Genomic DNA, 17,180 nt, shown 5'->3' with positions numbered 1-17,180 from the left:
TAAAAGTTCTTAAAGGTATCCTGTGTCAAACAACCTCAAAGAGTCAGTAGGCTTTGGCTTGAAATAAACGATGCAGATTTATTTAAGGGTATTCAGGCTTGCAAACCAGAAACACAACTAGGCAATACCCAGAGTGTTCCAAAAAGGAAAGAAACGTTCAGAGTTCTCTCTCTCACTCTCCCTTTCTCTTTCTCTAAAGTCAATCAAGGAAAGAGAGAGAGAGAGAGAGCGAGCGAGCACCCTCACACCAGTGGGAGACCCAAGCCTGTCTAAAGTTTGGTCAAGTTTTTGTCAGTGCACATGTAAAAATGAACACGTTAAAGATTGTGACTCATGAAGGAACAGGAAGATATTACAACTGGTTCAAAAGGAAATCTAAAGAATAGACACATTTATAGATCAGGAATACAGAAATGAATATGAAAATGAAGGCAAAACGTTCTTTTCCTGCAACGTTTCCTGCAAAACGTTCTTTTCCTGTGGGTAGTACAGGGTTATTCGACCCTCCATCAGCTCGGACACGAGAATTTGCGTGTTAATGAGTTACCCGCGCAGAGTGGTAAAATAGCTCCATGGAAACAGGCTCACCAAGCAGCTAGATGTGCTGTGGACACGTCCCTCAGGCTCCCCGCCAGCGATCACTTCTCCTGGGAAACCTTTCTGCCATCTCCACCGTGAATGAGCTGCAGTTTCTCCGACGGCGAGCACGCCGAGGCCAGTGTCCTCAGTGTGAACATCTGCTCCTCAGAAACAATATGCTAATGGAGTGGTGGAGGCCATTAAACGTACTGCATTTTAATGGAGCGCCCACTTCAATACCACGTTAAAACACGCACAGCCCCCGCTCCACACTCGGTTTCCTTCCTTCATTAACAATGGTTTCCCTCCGGAGGCCTGCAGGATACCGTGAGGATGCAGAGGTGCACCAGAGCGCTCAGCAACCTTGTACCCCGAGCAAGGATCTGCGCTGCCGCTAAGTGGCACCGGGGTGCCAGGGCGCCCCCGACACGTCGGCCTCTCGCTCAGTGCCGGGGCTGAGCTAGGACAGCCGCGTCCGGCCGCTGTTTTCCAAGCCCCAGGGGTGGGAAACGGCCTCCACTCGCCGGGACCCCGGCGTCCCGGAGGCCCCGCCCGGTGACGCGAGGCCCCGCCCTCGCCCCGCCTCCAAGATGGCGGCCGCGCAGCCTGCCCAGCTGTCAGGCTGGCGGTGACGACGGGGAGCGGTGGGCCAGGTAAGCGGTCGGCGGGCGGCGGGGGCGAGGCTGGGGCCCAGGTGCGGGCGGTCTGGAGGACGAGAAATTTGGGGCCCAGGCGGCAGACGCTGGAGTGGAGCGGGTCCCGGTGGAGCAGGCACCGAGGCCGCGGGGCTCGCCGGCGAGGCAGGGCGACTGCAGGAGGAGGTCCGGGTGGGACGGGGCGCTGGGAAAGCCTCCGTGGTGACGGTGACGCGTCACGGAGCGCTGGCCGCACCCCTCCAGGTAAGCTGGCCCAGGTACCCCGACAGGGGCCGTGCGGCGCTCCCCCCGGCTCCCCGCCCCGCTAGGACGACGGAGGTGGAGAAGGGACGCCTCCCGGGCCCGCGCGCCGCGGCGCCTCGCGGGCTTCGCTCGGCGCTCCCTGGGGGTCACGCTCCCTGCACCTGCGGAGCCCGCTGCAGGCGCGTGAAGAGCGGGAAGGAGCCCATTGCCTGCTCCGCCCGGGTAGTCCGGAGACCGCTCCACAGCCCCGTCTGCCTGCCTCCCCTGCCCCACCCCCGCGGAAATACTGCCTCCATTGGTGGCCTTGCCCCCACTCCCCAAACAGGTTGGTCGGGGTGGGGGTTGGGTGAGGATGGAGCTAACCTGACACGCCAGGGTTCCCCGTGGAGGAGGCCCGGGGCCCAGCACGTCCTGCTCGCCCCCTTTGCTTTTTCCAGCCTCTTTCCCTCACTTTCCCTGCCGGGAGACAGGCCACCCCGACTCCACTGCCCTTCTGAGCCTGGGCTGTCATCCTTGCCCGTTTTTGTTCCAGCTGGTCCCAGGATCCCAGCTGCAGGCCTGGATGGAGGCTTTCTCCGTCCTCTGTGGCATTTCCAATTTTAGATAATGCCTCACGTCGCTGCTCCCCCCAGACCCCCTGGAGGCCCCATGGTCTGGAGGACGGCTTGAACCTAGGTGAGTCTTACTCTCCCTTTCCGGGGGACCGCAGGCTCTCCAGAGACGCCTCTGAAATACATGTGGCATTCCTCTGACTTGGGGGTGGGGGCAGAGCGTAGCTAGCAGGAGTGGGTTGGGGAGGGTGGAGGAGAGTGAGACTTGGGCTGGAAGTGACAGGTGGCAGGACTGTGTGTGGTTAAGGTTGTGGCCCACCCCGCGCCCTTGCATGGTTGCACATCTGCATTGTCCCTTCTGTGACCGTCTTCTCTGGCTGTTTTTCCTCTTTGCTGTGCCCCAGGCCTCACTGTCACCCCTGCACGATGTTCTGGGCTGGCTTGTGCCCCTCCTGCCTGCCCCCAGAGCTCTTCTCTCTCTCTCCCCAGGCCGCACAGCCCAGGATGCTGCGGAGGCTGCTGGAGCGGCCCTGCACGCTGGCCCTGCTTGTGGGCTCCCAGCTGGCTGTCATGATGTACCTGTCCCTGGGGGGCTTCCGAAGCCTCAGTGCCCTATTTGGCCGAGAGCAGGGGCCCACATTCGACTATTCTCACCCCCATGATGTCTACAGCAACCTCAGTCACCTGTCTGGGGCCCCTGCTGTTGCGCCAGGTGGCCCTCTAGCTCCTCAAGGTCTGCCCTACTGTCCAGAACGGTCTCCTCTCTTAGGTGAGTGAGGAAGGGAGGGTCAGGTGAAGGGAAGGCCAAGAGTGTTACTGGGGCTGGAGTGGGACTCAGAACTGGAGGCTGGTGGAATTGGAAAGTGGGCTGCAGTTGACGCGGTGGTGCGTTTGGACTTGGAGTTTGGACTGGGCTCTGGGGTGGAGCCAAAGCACTCCCCGGCCTGCCTCACTAAGAATTTAAGCGTCCTCTGTGGATGGGTCCTGTTGTAGTTCATTAATTGGAAGTCCATCTGTTCTCTCCAGCCCCTTAATGTGGCCCCCAACCCTGGGAGGCAGGAGAGTTAGGGAACCCTAAAATAAGAAGTCAGGCTAGGCAAGGAGCCTGCACTTCCCAGGCTTTGTAAAGCTGTGCCACTGGTAGGGAAATCAAGGCCTATGAGGTTTCCAAGGGAGCCGTTGGGGGTTGCAGAGCCCCAAACCAGGATGACCAGGGCTAGAGGTGATCCTGGTCCCTGATGGTCCTTCTTTACTCCTAGACCCTCTAATCCCCGACTTGCCATCCCTCCTACAGTGGGTCCCGTGTCCGTGTCCTTCAGCCCAGTGCCATCGCTGGCAGAGATTGTGGAGAGGAATCCACGTGTGGAAGCTGGGGGCCGGTACCGCCCCGCAGGGTGTGAGCCTCGTTCCCGAACAGCCATCATTGTGCCACACCGAGCCCGGGAGCATCACCTGCGCTTGCTGCTGTACCACCTGCACCCCTTCCTGCAGCGCCAGCAGCTTGCTTACGGCATCTACGTCATCCACCAGGTACCCCAGCCCCCACATGTCATCCACCAGGTACCCCAACCCCCACATGTCATCCACCAGGTACCCCAACCCCCACGCTCCAACTTTCTTATAAGGAAGCCTCAGGTAGATGCCACTCCACTCTGCCATGTGGTCGCTGGAATAATTTTGAGAGGGCCCGACTGTTGAGTGTGGGCAGACCCCTGGCTCTGCTGTGCCAACACGCCAGCCCTGTACTTCTCACTCGATGTCGGGTATTCCCTGTGCTACACCCTTCCAGGCTTTTCCTTTGTTGAATTTGGAATTGGACAGATCTGGGCTAAAACTGTAGCTCTGCCATCTGTTCCATGTGTGACCTTAAGCTAGAAACTTAACCCCCACAATGAGGCCGAGTGGCAGCTGACAGACACCTGTGCCACGTGGTTGGTGGTGGTCAGAATGTGATGCGGAACAGCAGCATGCGTTAGGCACCTACAGCTGCTCAGAAAAGTGCTGTTGAATGAGAAAACTTACGACGGTGTGTCTTCCTCTTCATGCGCGTCGCCCCACCTCCCACGGTTACGTGTCAGCCTCCTCTTCCCCACGCCGCCCCTGAGCAGTCTGCTCCTCTGCTGTCTTTCAGGCCGGAAATGGGACATTTAACAGGGCAAAGCTGCTGAATGTGGGTGTGCGGGAGGCCCTGCGTGACGAAGAGTGGGACTGCCTGTTCCTGCACGACGTGGACCTCCTGCCGGAGAATGACCACAATCTGTACGTGTGTGACCCCCGGGGGCCCCGGCACGTTGCTGTCGCCATGAACAAGTTTGGATACAGGTAGTAAGCATGAGAGGGTGCTGGAAGCAAGGAGACCACCTCCAGGCGGAGGAGGCGAGCCGAGGGGTGGTGGGTAGGAGGTGTCCCAGAGGACTAGTGGAACCCACGGGCATTTCTCTCCCTAGCCTCCCATACCCCCAGTACTTCGGAGGGGTCTCAGCGCTCACTCCTGACCAGTACCTGAAGATGAATGGCTTTCCCAATGAGTACTGGGGCTGGGGCGGTGAGGATGACGACATTGCCACCAGGTCAGACTCCCCACCGCTGCCTCCCTCCCTCCCTCACCCTGACCTGGACACTGCTGTCTGAGGCCATGCCTGGCCATGGCCCTTCCACGCTCACCTTCACGTGTGGGCCCTGCACTGTGCTGTCCCTCTGCCTAAGTCTTTTCAGTCCTTCATGTTGTGCTTTGCATGTTGTGCCCGCCCCTTCCCCACCCTCCTTCAGTCTCCTGGACCCGTACACTTGAGCACCCCAGGGTCCCAGGATGGAAAGGCGCCTACAGACAGCCTAGTCCTCCTCTTCGCGGGGGCTGCTGCCAGCCTGCTTCCTGTGGGGCTGGGGGAGCGGGCATTTGGGAAGCCCAGAACCCGTTTTCCAAAGCCTCTGCCATTGGCATGAGGCCAACTCCTTTTTAGTACGGGTAACATTTTGACCTTCAGCCTCAGCTGACCTAATCTCATACCTGTGGTTTGAATCTTGGGGCTTGACCCACTGGATGCATTGCCTCCTCTTCCCCTTGTGTCCTCTGGGATGACATCGCTGTGAATTCCTGTTCTGTGTGTGAAGAACCCGAATCACCATCACTGCTGGCTTCTGTGTGTCAAAGCTAGGCATTCCTTTCAGTCCAGGCCAGGGTTCCACCCGCCACATGGAAGTGGGTGGGGCAGGTGGGGAGGCGGGGCCACTCAGCCATTCTTCTCAGTAAGACCGCTGAGCTTGGGTCTGCAGCTCGGCCCCTTTCCACAAAACTGCTCCTCTCCTGGCTCTTCCCACACTGCAAGGGCAGCTCCTGGGGTGTTCGGGAAACCAGGGTGGGAGGTGTAAACCTACCTCTGCCAATTGCCCCGGGGCACCTGGCACAGGGGCCCTGAGGATGCAGACATGGCAGCTTTTATGTCCCCTTCTTTCCCTTTCACTTCCTCTCCCCTCCCAGGACTTGGCACCAACTGTACATCATTAACTTTTTTTGTTCAACTGGTAATAGTTGTTCTCTATGTAGGGAACCCTGCCATCCCTTCCTGGCTAGCCTTAGCTCTTCCTGTGCAGCTGTCAGCAGCTTTCTTCCAGCCTGGTCTTCCAAGGTACCCACACTTTCCCCACAGGGTGCGGCTGGCCGGCATGAAGATCTCTCGCCCCCCCACCTCTGTGGGGCACTACAAGATGGTGAAACACCGAGGAGACAAGGGCAATGAAGAGAACCCCCACAGGTAGGCAGAGGGCTGCCTGGGCACTGCGATCGAACCCCACGGTTCTGCTTCCACTCGGAAAACTCCTACAGGTCCCTGGGTTCCTGGATGTTCCTCCCTGGGTCTTAGTCTCTAACCTCTGACCCTCAGGTTTGACCTCCTGGTCCGTACACAAAATTCCTGGACACAAGATGGGATGAACTCACTCACATACCGACTACTGGCTCGAGAGCTGGGCCCACTCTATACCAACATCACAGCAGACATTGGAACTGATCCTCGGGGTCCCCGGATTCCCTCTGGTCCCCGTTACCCACCTGGCTCCTCCCAGGCCTTCCGTCAAGAGATGCTGCAGCGCCGGCCCCCAGCCAGGCCTGGGCCTCTGCCTGCTGCCAACCACACAGCCCCCCGGGGCTCACACTGACTCTTCCTGTCTGCGCTGGTCACGAAACCAGATCAAGGGGGTTGGACTCCCCACCCTCGCTCCTCACTGCTCTTGGAGGAATGTGGGGGACCAACTAGTGCTGTGCAGCGGGCAGGGGCCTCTCCTCACTGCTGGACTGAAGCCGGGCTCCTCTAGACCTGGGGGTTCCTCTTTCAAGGGGCACCTGCCAGGTCTTACAACTGTGAATCCTGGATGTCATGATTTTATGTGATAACTCCTGGCAGCCCCCTGCCCCTGGAGTAGGAACAGGGCTGGACCCCAAGTCCCTCCTCTTCCTCGGAGAGCAGAGAGATCTGGCTTCTCCTGGGACTTCTGTGAATATTTATTCTATTTATGGTTCCCAGGATGTGCACTGGTGAAGTAAGCCACTCCCTGGGGACCCTCCGCCCATGCTGGAGTAGCTGCCTCTTCTGGACCTGGCTCAGGGGCTGGGGTTTTGATATATTTTCTAATAAAGGACTTTGCCTCGCCTCTGCTCCTGCTTCCTGCTCCCCAGGCACCCTGGCTGGTCTCTGCCCCCACCCCCGTGCCAAGGACAGAATAACCGGACCAAGCCAAGCTCCAGCAATTTTTATTTTCATGGGTGAGAGACTCCCAGCCAGCAGGGGCAGGAAGGGGTGGGTGTGGGGATCAGCTGTCAAGTTCTGAGCCCAGGGCCCGGGCAGCAGCCCGGCGCCCACTCTCTATACAATCATTGAGAGCAACCCCCTCATAAGAGGCTCCAGCCAGAGTCAGGGGTAGCCTGTGAGCAGCCAGGAAATGGGAAGCTGACTCTGGAAAGGACAAAGCAATGTCACTGCTGGGGGTCTGGCTTCCTTGGCTGTCCTCAGCCCAGCTGCTCTCCCAACTTACCCAGTTTTTTCCAGTGGCCTAGTGTATACTGGGGAATGCAGTTCTGGGGACAAGAGAGGAAATAAAGGGAAGAGTTTATTACTAATGTCCCAGGACTTGGTGGGTGATGACAAAAATACCATTCCCTGCCTTTGACGCTTACAGTGGGCAGCCGGGGGCAATTTATTCCAACTCACCTTGTGTAGATGGACCAAGCAGTGACTTGGTGGCTCTTTTAGTCCTAATTGTGTGGCAGCTGCTTCCTGGGCCTTCTGCTGGAGCAGCTCCTGAGATGAGGCACAGCCCCTGGCTTTCAGGGTCTGTAACCAGGAACCTCCCAGCATCACCTAGAGAAAGGGCATGGCACTGACCTATACTGGGCACAGAGGAGCCGTGGAAGCCCCGCCAGGCGAAGCTGCCCCTCTCACAGTCACTCGGAGGCCAGGGGGGTTCCCGTCCTGCTCGGGGAAAGCAACCGAGTCATATACGATTCCCAGAGTGCCTGGGTCTTCTGAGGATGGCACCAAATGTCCAAATCCCTGAGAAAAAGAGGAGTTGGTCAGGAGGGAGGGGTTCCAGCTGGGCCCTTATGTCTCCGCTCCTGTGTCACACCTGGACAGGCAGATGGTCAGGAGGGAGGAGTTCCAGCTGGGACCTTGTATCTCCCCTCCTGTGTCACACCTGGACAGGCAGACGGGCTCCTTGGTACTGCAGGTTCACCACAGCCACTGACACCGCAGCGATGGTGCCCAGGACACGCGCAAGAGGTGTAGCCTCAGCAGGGAGCAGCTTGCTGAGCACTGGAGGGAGCCGGCAGAGGCCTGCTCAGGAGGCATTCCTGCCACCGTTTCATCTACCCTCCTTGGAACTAGCCTCCCACAGGGTGGTCAATGCAGGGGCACAGGCCCAGAAATCTACAGCCGGCCTCACCCCGGATGAAGAAGATGAGGGCGGCTACCCCATTACCTGAAGCTGGAATGGCACTAATAACATGGTCAGCCTCCAGGCAGCTGTCCCCTAGAGACACCTGGGAAGATGAAAACATTTGAGGCAAACAGAGGTAATGGGAATCTTGCCTCAGCTCCCTGGGCACCCAAGTGGTAGGACAGCCTGTGTGGTTGGCATGGAAATCACCCCACGGTACTCCAGGAAGTAGGCCAGACAAATCAGTGATCCACTCTGAGCTGCTTAGTGGAGCTGGGTTGCTCCTTCCCCAATCTGTCAGCCACTTGTAAGCAGTACTACTACCCCTGGGCTTGCATCAGATGGGTCTTGGAGGAAGGTCCACAAATACAGCCCGAGAACCACAAATAAGGCTCGTATTTAAACTGCTAGAGTAGGGAAACAAGGAGCAACTCCAGCCCTGCCAGCCCTGACCTGGCAGAAACACTCAGACAAAGATGGAAGCTCCAACAGAAGGTTCATTACACTCCAGGGACTCTCCCACCTTCCAGCGTCCTTCTGCCTGGAGACTGAGCCCACAGACCGGCTGGCCTCTGAGCACAGTGACCCCTCCATTGGTCAGGTGGGTGGTGAGCGCCTGGGGCAACGTCTCGAGCCCTCCTCGAAGAGACCACTGACTCCAGTGCTCAGCGCGGGCCTGGCGTATAAGCCCTGAATCAGGCTGTGCACTCTGTCCTGCGGAGGAGGAAGCAGAGAGGAGTCAGAATAGCATTCCTCCCCTCAGTTCCTCACCCCTACAGTCCTCAAGGTCGTGCCCCTGGGCCATGCCCCTCTCACCTGCCCCCAGCAGCAGTCCCAATAACACAGAGCCATGGGTTCGCTCAGCTTGGAAGAGACTGGGAAAGCAGGACCTCACACTGAGCTCACGGCTGCTGCCGGCAAACACTCCACGGCACAGGCTGTCCATGGCCAGAGACGCCACCTTGGGGGTGAGACCGGGACTCAGAGGCAAAGGAATAAGCCACCCTGAATTTTTCTGCCCCTGCTGGCAGGCCTGAGGCGGGACGGGTATGGAGGCTTGGACTGGGAAGTGGCTCCACTGTCATAGAAGCATGAGGAGAAAGGCATTCAACCCTACCCTGAGTCGTGACCACTAGGCATGAAAAGACAGAGTGGGCACTTCCAAAGAACACAGAGGAGCCCCGGGTGGCGGGGGCTCCACAGCAGGTTTAGGAGGGGGTTGGGTGCCTTCAGGCAGGGTCACCTCCGGTCCAAGGCGGCGCTCAGCAAAACTGTGCACAGTCTCATCAGGGTCTTTGCCACAGGGTGCGGTCAACTCCCTCAGCCCAGCCCAAAACAGAGGTTTGGAGAACGGAGGTGAAGTGCGGAGCAGGCCCCTGCTTGGAGGAAGGCACAGTGAGGAGGGCGCTGTGATTCCGGCGCCAGCTCCAGGGCTCATTCCATTCACTTGGCCCCTTTGGCTTGGGACCGCTGACAGATGAGTGACGGAGCGCAGGGAAGGGGCGGGAGGATAAACAAAGCAGAAGGACTAGTGGTCAGGGGGTGGTCACCTGAGGCCGGAAGGCAGGGCGTGCAGGGCGCCGCCTACATACAGGAACCTGTTCCGGGCAGCTGGATGGTCCCCTCGGACAGGCAGCACCTCCGAGTCCAAGCCAAGCTCAGAAACCTGCTCCCCACGAGTCCTCGGGAAGAGGAGAAAGTAAGGAAAGGACTGACCAAGTATACTTCCTTCCCCGCCCTATCATCTCATGAACCCCCTCTGCTCCGGGCGGTCCACGGACTCTCACCAGGAGCAGGGTCCGCGCTCCCAGCGCTCCTGCCGCCCGAATTCCTCGAGGCCCAAGTTCGAAGACAGCACCACCGGGCCCTCGTACGGAGCGGATCCAACCTCCCAGGCGCTCGCTGCCTTCCACCAGGACCACCTGGGGCAAGAGAGGTGGACACTGCAGCCCGGCCTTCCACCCCAGGTCCGGAGGGGCGGAGGCAATGCACTCCCTCTCGCTGCTGGCGGGTTCAGAGAGTAAAAGAGCTCCCTGCGGCACGTGGCACTCACCTTGGGGGGACGCGCAGCCCGGCTTAGGTGGTAACTGGCGGCCAAGCCGCTGATGCCTCCGCCCAACACGACCACAGTCCGGCCCATTGGGAGCCTGGGGGAGGAGGGCGAGCGTACAGGCTGACCCTGAAGAGTCCCACTGGCTCCACGCTCCTGCCCTGGCCCCTCCCTGTTTTCCGGGAAACTAAGGCAGAGCCCTTGGAGGGGGTGGTGGGAGCGTGGGGACCCCGCCCGGGGCGCAGGACTCGCCCACCAGAAGAACGAGATAAAGTAAGCGAGCGGCCGGTGCAGGCCCACAGGCTTCCCGCTCAGCTCCGCCGGGAGATACGGGCCGCACCCGCGCTATCAGCGCCCATGGTGCGGCCCCCACCCTTCCCCACGCCTCCCTGGCACAGTCGCCCACGCCCCGCCCCAACTCTGCGGCCCCTCGGAAACTCTGCCTGCCGCGCTCTCTCGCTGCGCTCGCCCGGGCGCAGCGTCCCCCGCTTCTGATTGGCGGATCCTGGAAGGCCCGGATGATGTTCACCAATGAAAACCCCGAAGGGGCCGCACAAGTGACGGACCTGCAAGCGAACCAGCGGTGCGCTATGGCGAGCAAGTGGCATGCTGTGGCTCTGCGTCCCCGGCCCGGGCGGCGGAGCTGTGAGCAGGTCCGCTCTACCTGCACTGGCTCCGGGCCCAGCCTGGTGAGAGTCCGGGAGGACGGCCCCTCGCGCCTGCGCTGTAGGGAGTGGCAGGGGACCCAGAGGCTGGCCCATGGGGACGATGCTCCATAAACAGCTCCTGCTGTTAGCGACGGCCCGGGCCTGCGGGATTCCGGGCCACCGGGCAACGCACCAAGTGTTTGTCAACAGGGGTCCTGGGGTGCCCGGCCCCTAAGGGCAGCCCCTTCGCTGGCATGAGTCTCACGTTTGTCTTGGGAGGACTCCAGTTCGGCCCACCCCCAGGCACAAGTACAAAGAAGGATATCAGTTTTTCCTAATAAATTTATTCACAAAAAGTGAGATTGTATAGTCCGGGGTCTGTACACGGGGGCGGGACTGGGGACCTTTGTACACAGGGCTGAGAGACAAGGGGACCTCCAGGTGGAAGGGTACTTTTGAATAAAAAAAATAATGGGAGCTACAACCACCCCTCCCCCCTCCCCATTAAAAAGACACAAAAATAGACGTCTCTGAGGTAAGCGGGGAGCCTGGGGCCGAAGGGTCTTGAACAGGTTTCACAGATGCCAGGATTTGAAGGGGTGTCACAGGCCCCGGGGCGGCTCCTGCGTCAGCTGGTAGAAGAGCACGTAGCCCTCACTGGACGCCACCTGGTTCTCACTGACAGGGGAGACGCTGGGAAGGAGGGGGAGGACACAGTCACTCCTGCCCACTCGGTGGCCCTCGCACCACCCCTGGGAGGGGACCAGGAGCCAGCCCCTCGGGGCACTATGCCCTCCTGGGGCGTCACAGCAGAAACGCAGGGTCTGTGCTCACCGAGAGTCATTGTAGACGTGCCAACCCGTCTGGCATCGGCACAGGGCTGTGTAGTGGCCATAGTGGACGCTGCCCGAGTGGTTGCAAAGGGCGTACAGTTGATATGTGGGGCTTCCTGCGGAGTCAGAGTCCCTCCATTTGCAGTCATGGCTGCTGGCTCCCACTCTTCTCCCTCCCTCCGTGGCACTCCTACGACCTTCCCCACCGGACTCACCGGCTTTGTCACTGGCGAAGTCCCCTAGGCTCAGTCGCTGCAGCGGGAAGTCTACACCTACGGAACTTTTCTTGATGGAGCCTCGGGAGGTGGAAAATCGGTTAAGATCTAAGCCCTGGTTAAGGAGTATCTGGAGGAGGCAGAGGGCCTTAGATGGGACTGAGGTCTGGAGCGCAGTCCCCTCCCCTCCTGAGTGGTACCAGAGCTTGTAGGGGAGGGGAGAGGGTTCCTAAGGGAAATTCGGTTCCCAGATATCCAGCCTCTGCAAAAGTGGGAAGTGAGAAAAAGAATGGATGGAAGAAACAGGATTTGAAGATCAGGATACGGAGCACGAGGATCCGGGGGAATCTCTGTACTGTCAACTTTTTGGTGCTTCGTGTTTTCTGCCGACACCGATCACACACCTGAATGAATATCAAATCACCTAGTTACTGTGCTCCTCACCTCGAAGGGCTTTTCAAGCACTGAGCACACACATTCACTATGCCCCCCCGCACTTCTGTGTCCTCTGGGCCCCCTTTGCCTACAAATACAAGGGCTCACCCGAAACTCCAACACAAACCCAGACATGAAAATGTCATCCTGCGGAGGAAGGCCACATGCACCCCCTTCTACCCATATGGGTAGAACCCCCTCCCTGACTGCATCCCATCTGGACCATACGTACTGGGGCATTTTCCGACTCAAGCTCTTCTTCCTTGGTGAAGAGGCTGAAACAGTCCCGCAGAGACACTTTGCCCCCAGCGAACCCTTTCTGGAGGGAAAGGGGAATGAATGGAGGGTCAGCCTGCTCTGGACTTCCTTTCCCAGCTCTTCTCAATCAATTCCAGCTGCAGTTCTGCTCCAGAGACCCAAAGGGCTCCCTCCCACACTCCGGGGGTGGGCAGGGTCACTGAACCCATGTCCCATCCACCCCGGAATCCTCTGGAATCCCACCTTGGGGATGGGCAGGGACAGGTCACAAAAAACCTCGAAGGTCGTGGAGCGATACCCACAGGCCTGGCACTTCAAGCAACTTTTCAACTGTCCCACAAACAGGTCTAGACAGAAGCGAAGACAAGAGAAAGTCACTGTGGGCAGCTCAGACACCTGCTTGAATTGTCTCACCCTTTACCTGACCTTCTTTCTCCACACTCCCACTTCTAACAAGCCCCTCACGCCTTTTCCACATTTTTGTCCCCCAGCTGGTTCCCACATCCCTTGGTATTATCATTTTCTTTCTCCCAAGCTGGCAACCACCACCCCATACCCTGCTGCCAATTTTCCCTGTTGCTGCGCCCTGCTCCATACCCACAATCTTGCTGTCCTCTCGCTCCAGGTAACGCTTCCACATCAGGTTGGCCCGGTCATCATCACTACACAGGGGAAGGGAGATGGGGAGCGCCGTGAGACAGCAGGAACGCTGGGCACCCAGATACCATGAAATGGCCCGCGGAGCCCTGGACCCCACCACACCTCAGCTCCTCTAAATTTCATGGCAGAGTTAAAGGAGTAATGAATGCTTCAGAGGACTTTCTGGGACAGCCAAGATGGGAGGAAAAAAGGAGTGTGGGCAACGGAAGAACATGCTGTCTTCCTCCACTGAGCTCCAAACCCTTCATGTGCCTTCTTGTAAATGAACTACCCCCTCCTCCCGCAACACGGTGACACCCCTAAACTGCCCTCTGCCACCTCCTGCTCTCTGCCCCTCACTCTGCATTGCTTCTCAGCCCATTCTCTAGGCCATGCACTTCCCTGGACCCTCCATCCTCAAACTCAATCGGCTCTGTTCTGTGAAGGAAGAATGCTGCAGGTGAATTACTGGGGAGAAGGGTGAGGACACCCTTACCTCAAGTCCGGCTCCTCCAGCAGAGCTCCACCACGGCGTGGTGCAGAGGGAGCTGGGCTGTTGGCCAGGATTGCTGGAGCCCGGCGGCCTCGTCGGTTGATTTCAAGGTGTAGCCGCTCCATGAGGAGCTTCAGAAACTCCTGAGCATCCTGCTGGCTACAGCCAAGAATACGGGCAAGGGACCCATCCCCTCAGTCCACGGACACCATGTCCCTCCAGACACAGATCCCCACTCCCTGGATGAAGAGCACCTCAAGGCTCAGAATGCTGCTGCCAGGGACCCTGCTTGGCCCTACCCCAGACATGACCATAGAGGATCCCATACCCTCCAGCTCTCCCACCTGTATCCAGAGAAAGAGGGGACGTATTTCTGGAAGACAGCTCGGAATCGAGTAGGGTTCACAGCTTCACAGGAGTCGGGGTGCCATAGGGCACCAATCACATCCGCAAAGGCTATTAGGGTGGGGATGGGAAAGGGAAAGGAAGGTTAGTGGCCGGAAGAGGCAAAGGAGAAGAGGCTCAGAGGTGGAAAACCACTTCACGAAGTTGGCGCCAGGAAAAAGATGCAGTGCCAGACTTGAGGGCTGGGGCTTCTAGCACTGGCGGTTGGACCCGCAAGGGGTCGGGGAGAGGAGGGCTTAGAAGGAGGGACAGAGGTTGCTAACCCACCTTCAGTGAGCTCTTGGGCTCGGCCCCCTCCAGGCACCTCTTGCCGGAAGTCCCTTCGCAGGCAGAAGTCCCGGAGGGGACGGGTGCTGCTCAGACACTGAAGCACGGCGTTCAGGAAGCACTGGGGAGCGGCAGAGACATCCCATCACCTCCCCGGACCAGTGCCCCAAAGCCTTGGGAGAGCTTCAGCGCTCACCTCCCTGGGCAGCAAGCTCCCACCCGCAGCACCGACAGACAGGGAGGATGGAGCAGCTCTCACCGTGTTCCCCAGGTTTCGGAGGCCCACGTGCCCAGAGCCCAGGAGCAGCGTGTGATGAGCCTGGAAGGTCAGAGCACCATCAGCACCTTCGCACATGCCCATCCCACACTTCACCCCAACACTCCCCGCTTCCCCTCTGGTGTCAGGGTCTCCATACCTCACTGGCCATGAACAGCAAGCCCATCACAGCTGAGTGTACCATGGACTCGGCCACGGCAGTCCCGCTCGTACCCCACTTACTCCTCTGCCCAGCTAGCCGGCGCTGCAGCTCCTGGGGCAATTCCCCAAGCACTGGCATGGTTGCCCAGCTGCTCCCCACCCCCACCTTGCTGCCTCCAAGGCCCCCTCCTGCCCCCGTGGCCCCTTCTTGCACACTTTCCTGATGGCTCCAAATGCAATCAGCCTAGCTCACTGAGCTCGGGAAATGGGCAACCACACTAGCTCAGATCTTCTGAGCCTGCACCTCCTCTGCTCCAGAGATTAATTAGGCCTAGGCAGGGTCCTAGGAGGGAAGGCGTGGCAAGTGAAAGGGAGGGCCTGGGGGGCCCAAAGGAGCATTCCAAATGGCTGGGTGAATTTGTTAGGGACTGCGTGGTACACCAGGCTGGGGAGTGACAGACAACCCTGAAAGGGTACTTAAGTAGGGGAGAGGGTAGTACAAATGCTGTAATGAGGGGCTAAGAAAGGAACTTGGGAAAAGAGGAGAAGAAAAGCCATATGACAGCAAGAAAGCTGGAGGAACGTGGGCATGGAAGGCCACGTGGGCTGGTAGGCAAGTCCTCACCATCTTGTCATTGGAGTAGAAAGGCTCGGAGGTCCTGGCAGATACCATGTGGAAGGTGCCATGGGAAGTAGGGGGCTCCGTCCGTATGCTGAGCAAGGTGGGAGGCCCAGGAAAGCCCCCGAGGCGGCGGAGAGAGGTGCTACGCCTCAAAGTGGGTGGCTCAGGCCTGAGTGCCAAGCGGCTCAGTGCAGCCCCGAGCTCTCCAGCGCCTCGGTGCCCTCCCAAGGCAATCCCCATGGGACGCAAGTCTCCACTGCTCACAGACTTGGAACGGGCTAGGTTGGTCCTGGGTGGTGGCAGAGCCACAGCTGGGGGTGGTGAACCAGGCAGGGGAACTCCATGATCTGCCCGAAGGGGGCCTCTGGGACGAGGGCCAGAGGTCCGTGCTCGTCCCAGCTCCAGCTTCTTCAGCCGTTCTTCGGGTGGGCCTGGCCTGGGAGGCAGAGGCCTTAACATTGGGTTCTGCCCAGGGGCTGGGTTTCGGCGCTCCTTGCTGCGGGCCCGGGGGGCGAACGGCAGTTTGGATCCCACTCTGGGTTGGACATTGACAGGTGGCTCTCGGGCCCGGCCCAGGCGGTGCTCAGAGGCCTGGGGCATTGTGGACACCACAGGATGGACCTGGGAGAGGACAGGGTCAGCATATGAGCATGGACGGAAGCTAGGCTGCCATACTAGCACTGAAGGCAGGAACCATGCCTATCACATCAGTCACTTGTATCCCCAGTACCTTGTGTAATGCTTGACACAAAGAAAACACTTAGTATTCGTTGACTAAATGAATGAGAGATAGCAGCCCAGGGCTTTGACTTGATATCCCTCACCACCTTCCTGCAGAACACAGCTTTACTGAGAAGCCAAAGACAGCCCCAATCTCAGCTGTCATTATCACCTGAACGCTCCAGACAAGGGCCCCATACCTGAGGAGTAAAGTGGCATGCGCCCTGAGTCCCTTAGGCCCTATGGTCAGTGTAGGGGCAAAGACAGCAGCCAAGAAGACAGCATCCCACCCTCAACCCTGCCCCTCCGGGCTGCAAAAGAAGCCGAATAAATGGGTGACTTGCGACTCCCTACCCCGCGCTTGAGTTCCAACGGGGAGTCGGGGATCAGGGGCCGTGGGGAGAGGGAGGGAGGGCGGACACTCCCAGACCCGATCTCTGCACCTCTCGCACAGCGGCTGGGCTGCGGCGGGTCCGCCCCCCTCGAGGGCAGAAAGGCCGAGGCCGCTGATTGGCTACGGAGTACGGCGCTTATTCCCCGCGGCCCACGGACACGGTCCCTCCACCCAAGTCTCCCAGGCCTGCCCGGCCCCTGCGCCTCCGCCTTGGTGTAGGGTGTCCTCCCGGGTCCCGGGGCAGTCTCCTCCCGCCCCTCGGCGTAACGCCGCGGCCTGTACCTGCTCCCGGTGAGCGGCGGGGGAGCCCGGCCGGGGCCAGGCCCCAGCTCAGGCCCGCCCCCCACTGCCCCCAGGCAGCACCCCCGCGGGCCGGGCTGCAGCTTCAGCCGCAGCTGTCGCCCAGGTCTCTCCCGCCGCCGGGGCCGCCGCCATCTTTGTTGGTCCCACCCGCCACCAGCTGCCGGCTTCAGCGTACCTCACGGCGCCTGCGCAGCCGCACTCAGAACCCAGCTCCTGCTTTTTAGGCGCTTGCGCGACCCCGCCCCTCGGCTCCGCCACCGATACCATGGAAACGCAGCCAACTTGAGGACCTCCAGGCAACAGCCCTACCCAGAATTGTGTTTACATCGATGCTGCAAACCAAGCCCATGAAGTATAGGGTCCCGTCACCCCATTCTGTGGCCTACAGGGATTTGAATCTGACAAATGGAGCGTGGCCTCCAGACTTGCAGCGCAGATCCTTCCCGGGGAGCTGCAGGGCGTCGGTTCAGCAGTAGGGCCAGAAAGATCCCTGCAGACAGGGAACGCTGGCCTTGCCAAAC

The 17,180-nt window shown here is 59.5% G+C and overlaps 3 protein-coding genes and 1 long non-coding RNA gene across 8 annotated transcripts; 1 reads left to right on the top strand and 3 right to left on the bottom strand.

The window, feature by feature from the left end:
• Positions 1-52: 52 nt before the first annotated feature.
• Positions 53-954, bottom strand: LOC118979106 (uncharacterized). Its single transcript, XR_005064845.1, has 2 exons — positions 906-954; positions 53-737 (listed from the first exon to the last, which is right to left on the bottom strand). It is a non-coding gene; the product is annotated as an uncharacterized LOC118979106 (long non-coding RNA).
• A 155-nt stretch (positions 955-1,109) lies between these two features.
• Positions 1,110-6,676, top strand: B4GALT3 (beta-1,4-galactosyltransferase 3). Its single transcript, XM_037035016.1, has 8 exons — positions 1,110-1,232; positions 2,011-2,153; positions 2,519-2,798; positions 3,324-3,559; positions 4,161-4,351; positions 4,477-4,599; positions 5,677-5,781; positions 5,911-6,676. The coding sequence occupies exons 3-8, from the start codon at positions 2,534-2,536 to the stop codon at positions 6,182-6,184; spliced, it is 1,194 nt and encodes a 397-aa protein (XP_036890911.1). The 5' UTR covers positions 1,110-1,232; positions 2,011-2,153; positions 2,519-2,533; the 3' UTR covers positions 6,185-6,676.
• An 84-nt stretch (positions 6,677-6,760) lies between these two features.
• PPOX (protoporphyrinogen oxidase) lies at positions 6,761-10,440 on the bottom strand. 5 transcript variants are annotated; one of them, XM_037035005.1, is made up of 12 exons: positions 10,014-10,437; positions 9,748-9,882; positions 9,511-9,671; positions 9,204-9,336; positions 8,777-8,921; positions 8,484-8,674; positions 8,003-8,063; positions 7,718-7,836; positions 7,465-7,575; positions 7,234-7,383; positions 7,058-7,100; positions 6,761-6,978 (listed from the first exon to the last, which is right to left on the bottom strand). In XM_037035005.1, the coding sequence occupies exons 1-12, from the start codon at positions 10,098-10,100 to the stop codon at positions 6,836-6,838; spliced, it is 1,479 nt and encodes a 492-aa protein (XP_036890900.1). In that variant the 5' UTR covers positions 10,101-10,437; the 3' UTR covers positions 6,761-6,835. The 5 variants fall into 5 exon arrangements, with proteins under 5 accessions (XP_036890900.1, XP_036890902.1, XP_036890903.1 ...); XM_037035007.1 differs by having other exon boundaries at positions 9,511-9,629; positions 10,014-10,436; XM_037035008.1 differs by having other exon boundaries at positions 9,511-9,626; positions 10,014-10,436.
• Positions 10,441-10,981: 541 nt separating this feature from the next.
• On the bottom strand, positions 10,982-16,837 carry USP21 (ubiquitin specific peptidase 21). Its single transcript, XM_037035004.1, has 13 exons — positions 16,639-16,837; positions 15,246-15,863; positions 14,462-14,521; positions 14,203-14,323; positions 13,875-13,986; positions 13,534-13,689; positions 12,996-13,060; positions 12,642-12,745; positions 12,373-12,459; positions 12,031-12,109; positions 11,706-11,813; positions 11,492-11,606; positions 10,982-11,350 (listed from the first exon to the last, which is right to left on the bottom strand). Exons 2-13 carry the CDS (start codon positions 15,840-15,842, stop codon positions 11,260-11,262), a joined length of 1,695 nt encoding a protein of 564 aa, XP_036890899.1. The 5' UTR covers positions 15,843-15,863; positions 16,639-16,837; the 3' UTR covers positions 10,982-11,259.
• Positions 16,838-17,180: the final 343 nt, after the last annotated feature.

This window comes from Sturnira hondurensis, unplaced genomic scaffold, assembly GCF_014824575.4.
Source record: "Sturnira hondurensis isolate 20B ecotype Veracruz unplaced genomic scaffold, ASM1482457v3 Scaffold0022215, whole genome shotgun sequence".
NCBI lineage: Eukaryota > Metazoa > Chordata > Mammalia > Chiroptera > Phyllostomidae > Sturnira > Sturnira hondurensis.
This window is presented reverse-complemented; position numbering and strand designations above follow the sequence as displayed.

Excerpts from the sequence above, each read along its gene's own strand:
- B4GALT3 (XM_037035016.1), top strand. The coding sequence starts at position 2,534 with ATGCTGCGGAGGCTGCTGGAGCGGCCCTGCACGCTGGCCCTGCTTGTG. Across the intron at positions 2,799-3,323 it reads AGAACGGTCTCCTCTCTTAG|TGGGTCCCGTGTCCGTGTCC; the intron begins GTGAGTGAGGAA and ends TCCCTCCTACAG. Across the intron at positions 4,600-5,676 it reads GATGACGACATTGCCACCAG|GGTGCGGCTGGCCGGCATGA; the intron begins GTCAGACTCCCC and ends CTTTCCCCACAG.
- PPOX (XM_037035005.1), bottom strand. The coding sequence starts at position 10,100 with ATGGGCCGGACTGTGGTCGTGTTGGGCGGAGGCATCAGCGGCTTGGCC. Across the intron at positions 8,922-9,203 it reads AGCGCCGCCTTGGACCGGAG|GTGGCGTCTCTGGCCATGGA; the intron begins GTGACCCTGCCT and ends CTCACCCCCAAG. Across the intron at positions 6,979-7,057 it reads AGGCCACTGGAAAAAACTGG|AGTCAGCTTCCCATTTCCTG; the intron begins GTAAGTTGGGAG and ends TGTCCTTTCCAG.
- USP21 (XM_037035004.1), bottom strand. The coding sequence starts at position 15,842 with ATGCCCCAGGCCTCTGAGCACCGCCTGGGCCGGGCCCGAGAGCCACCT. Across the intron at positions 14,522-15,245 it reads TCTACTCCAATGACAAGATG|GCTCATCACACGCTGCTCCT; the intron begins GTGAGGACTTGC and ends CTGACCTTCCAG. Across the intron at positions 14,324-14,461 it reads TCCGAAACCTGGGGAACACG|TGCTTCCTGAACGCCGTGCT; the intron begins GTGAGAGCTGCT and ends GCCGCTCCCCAG.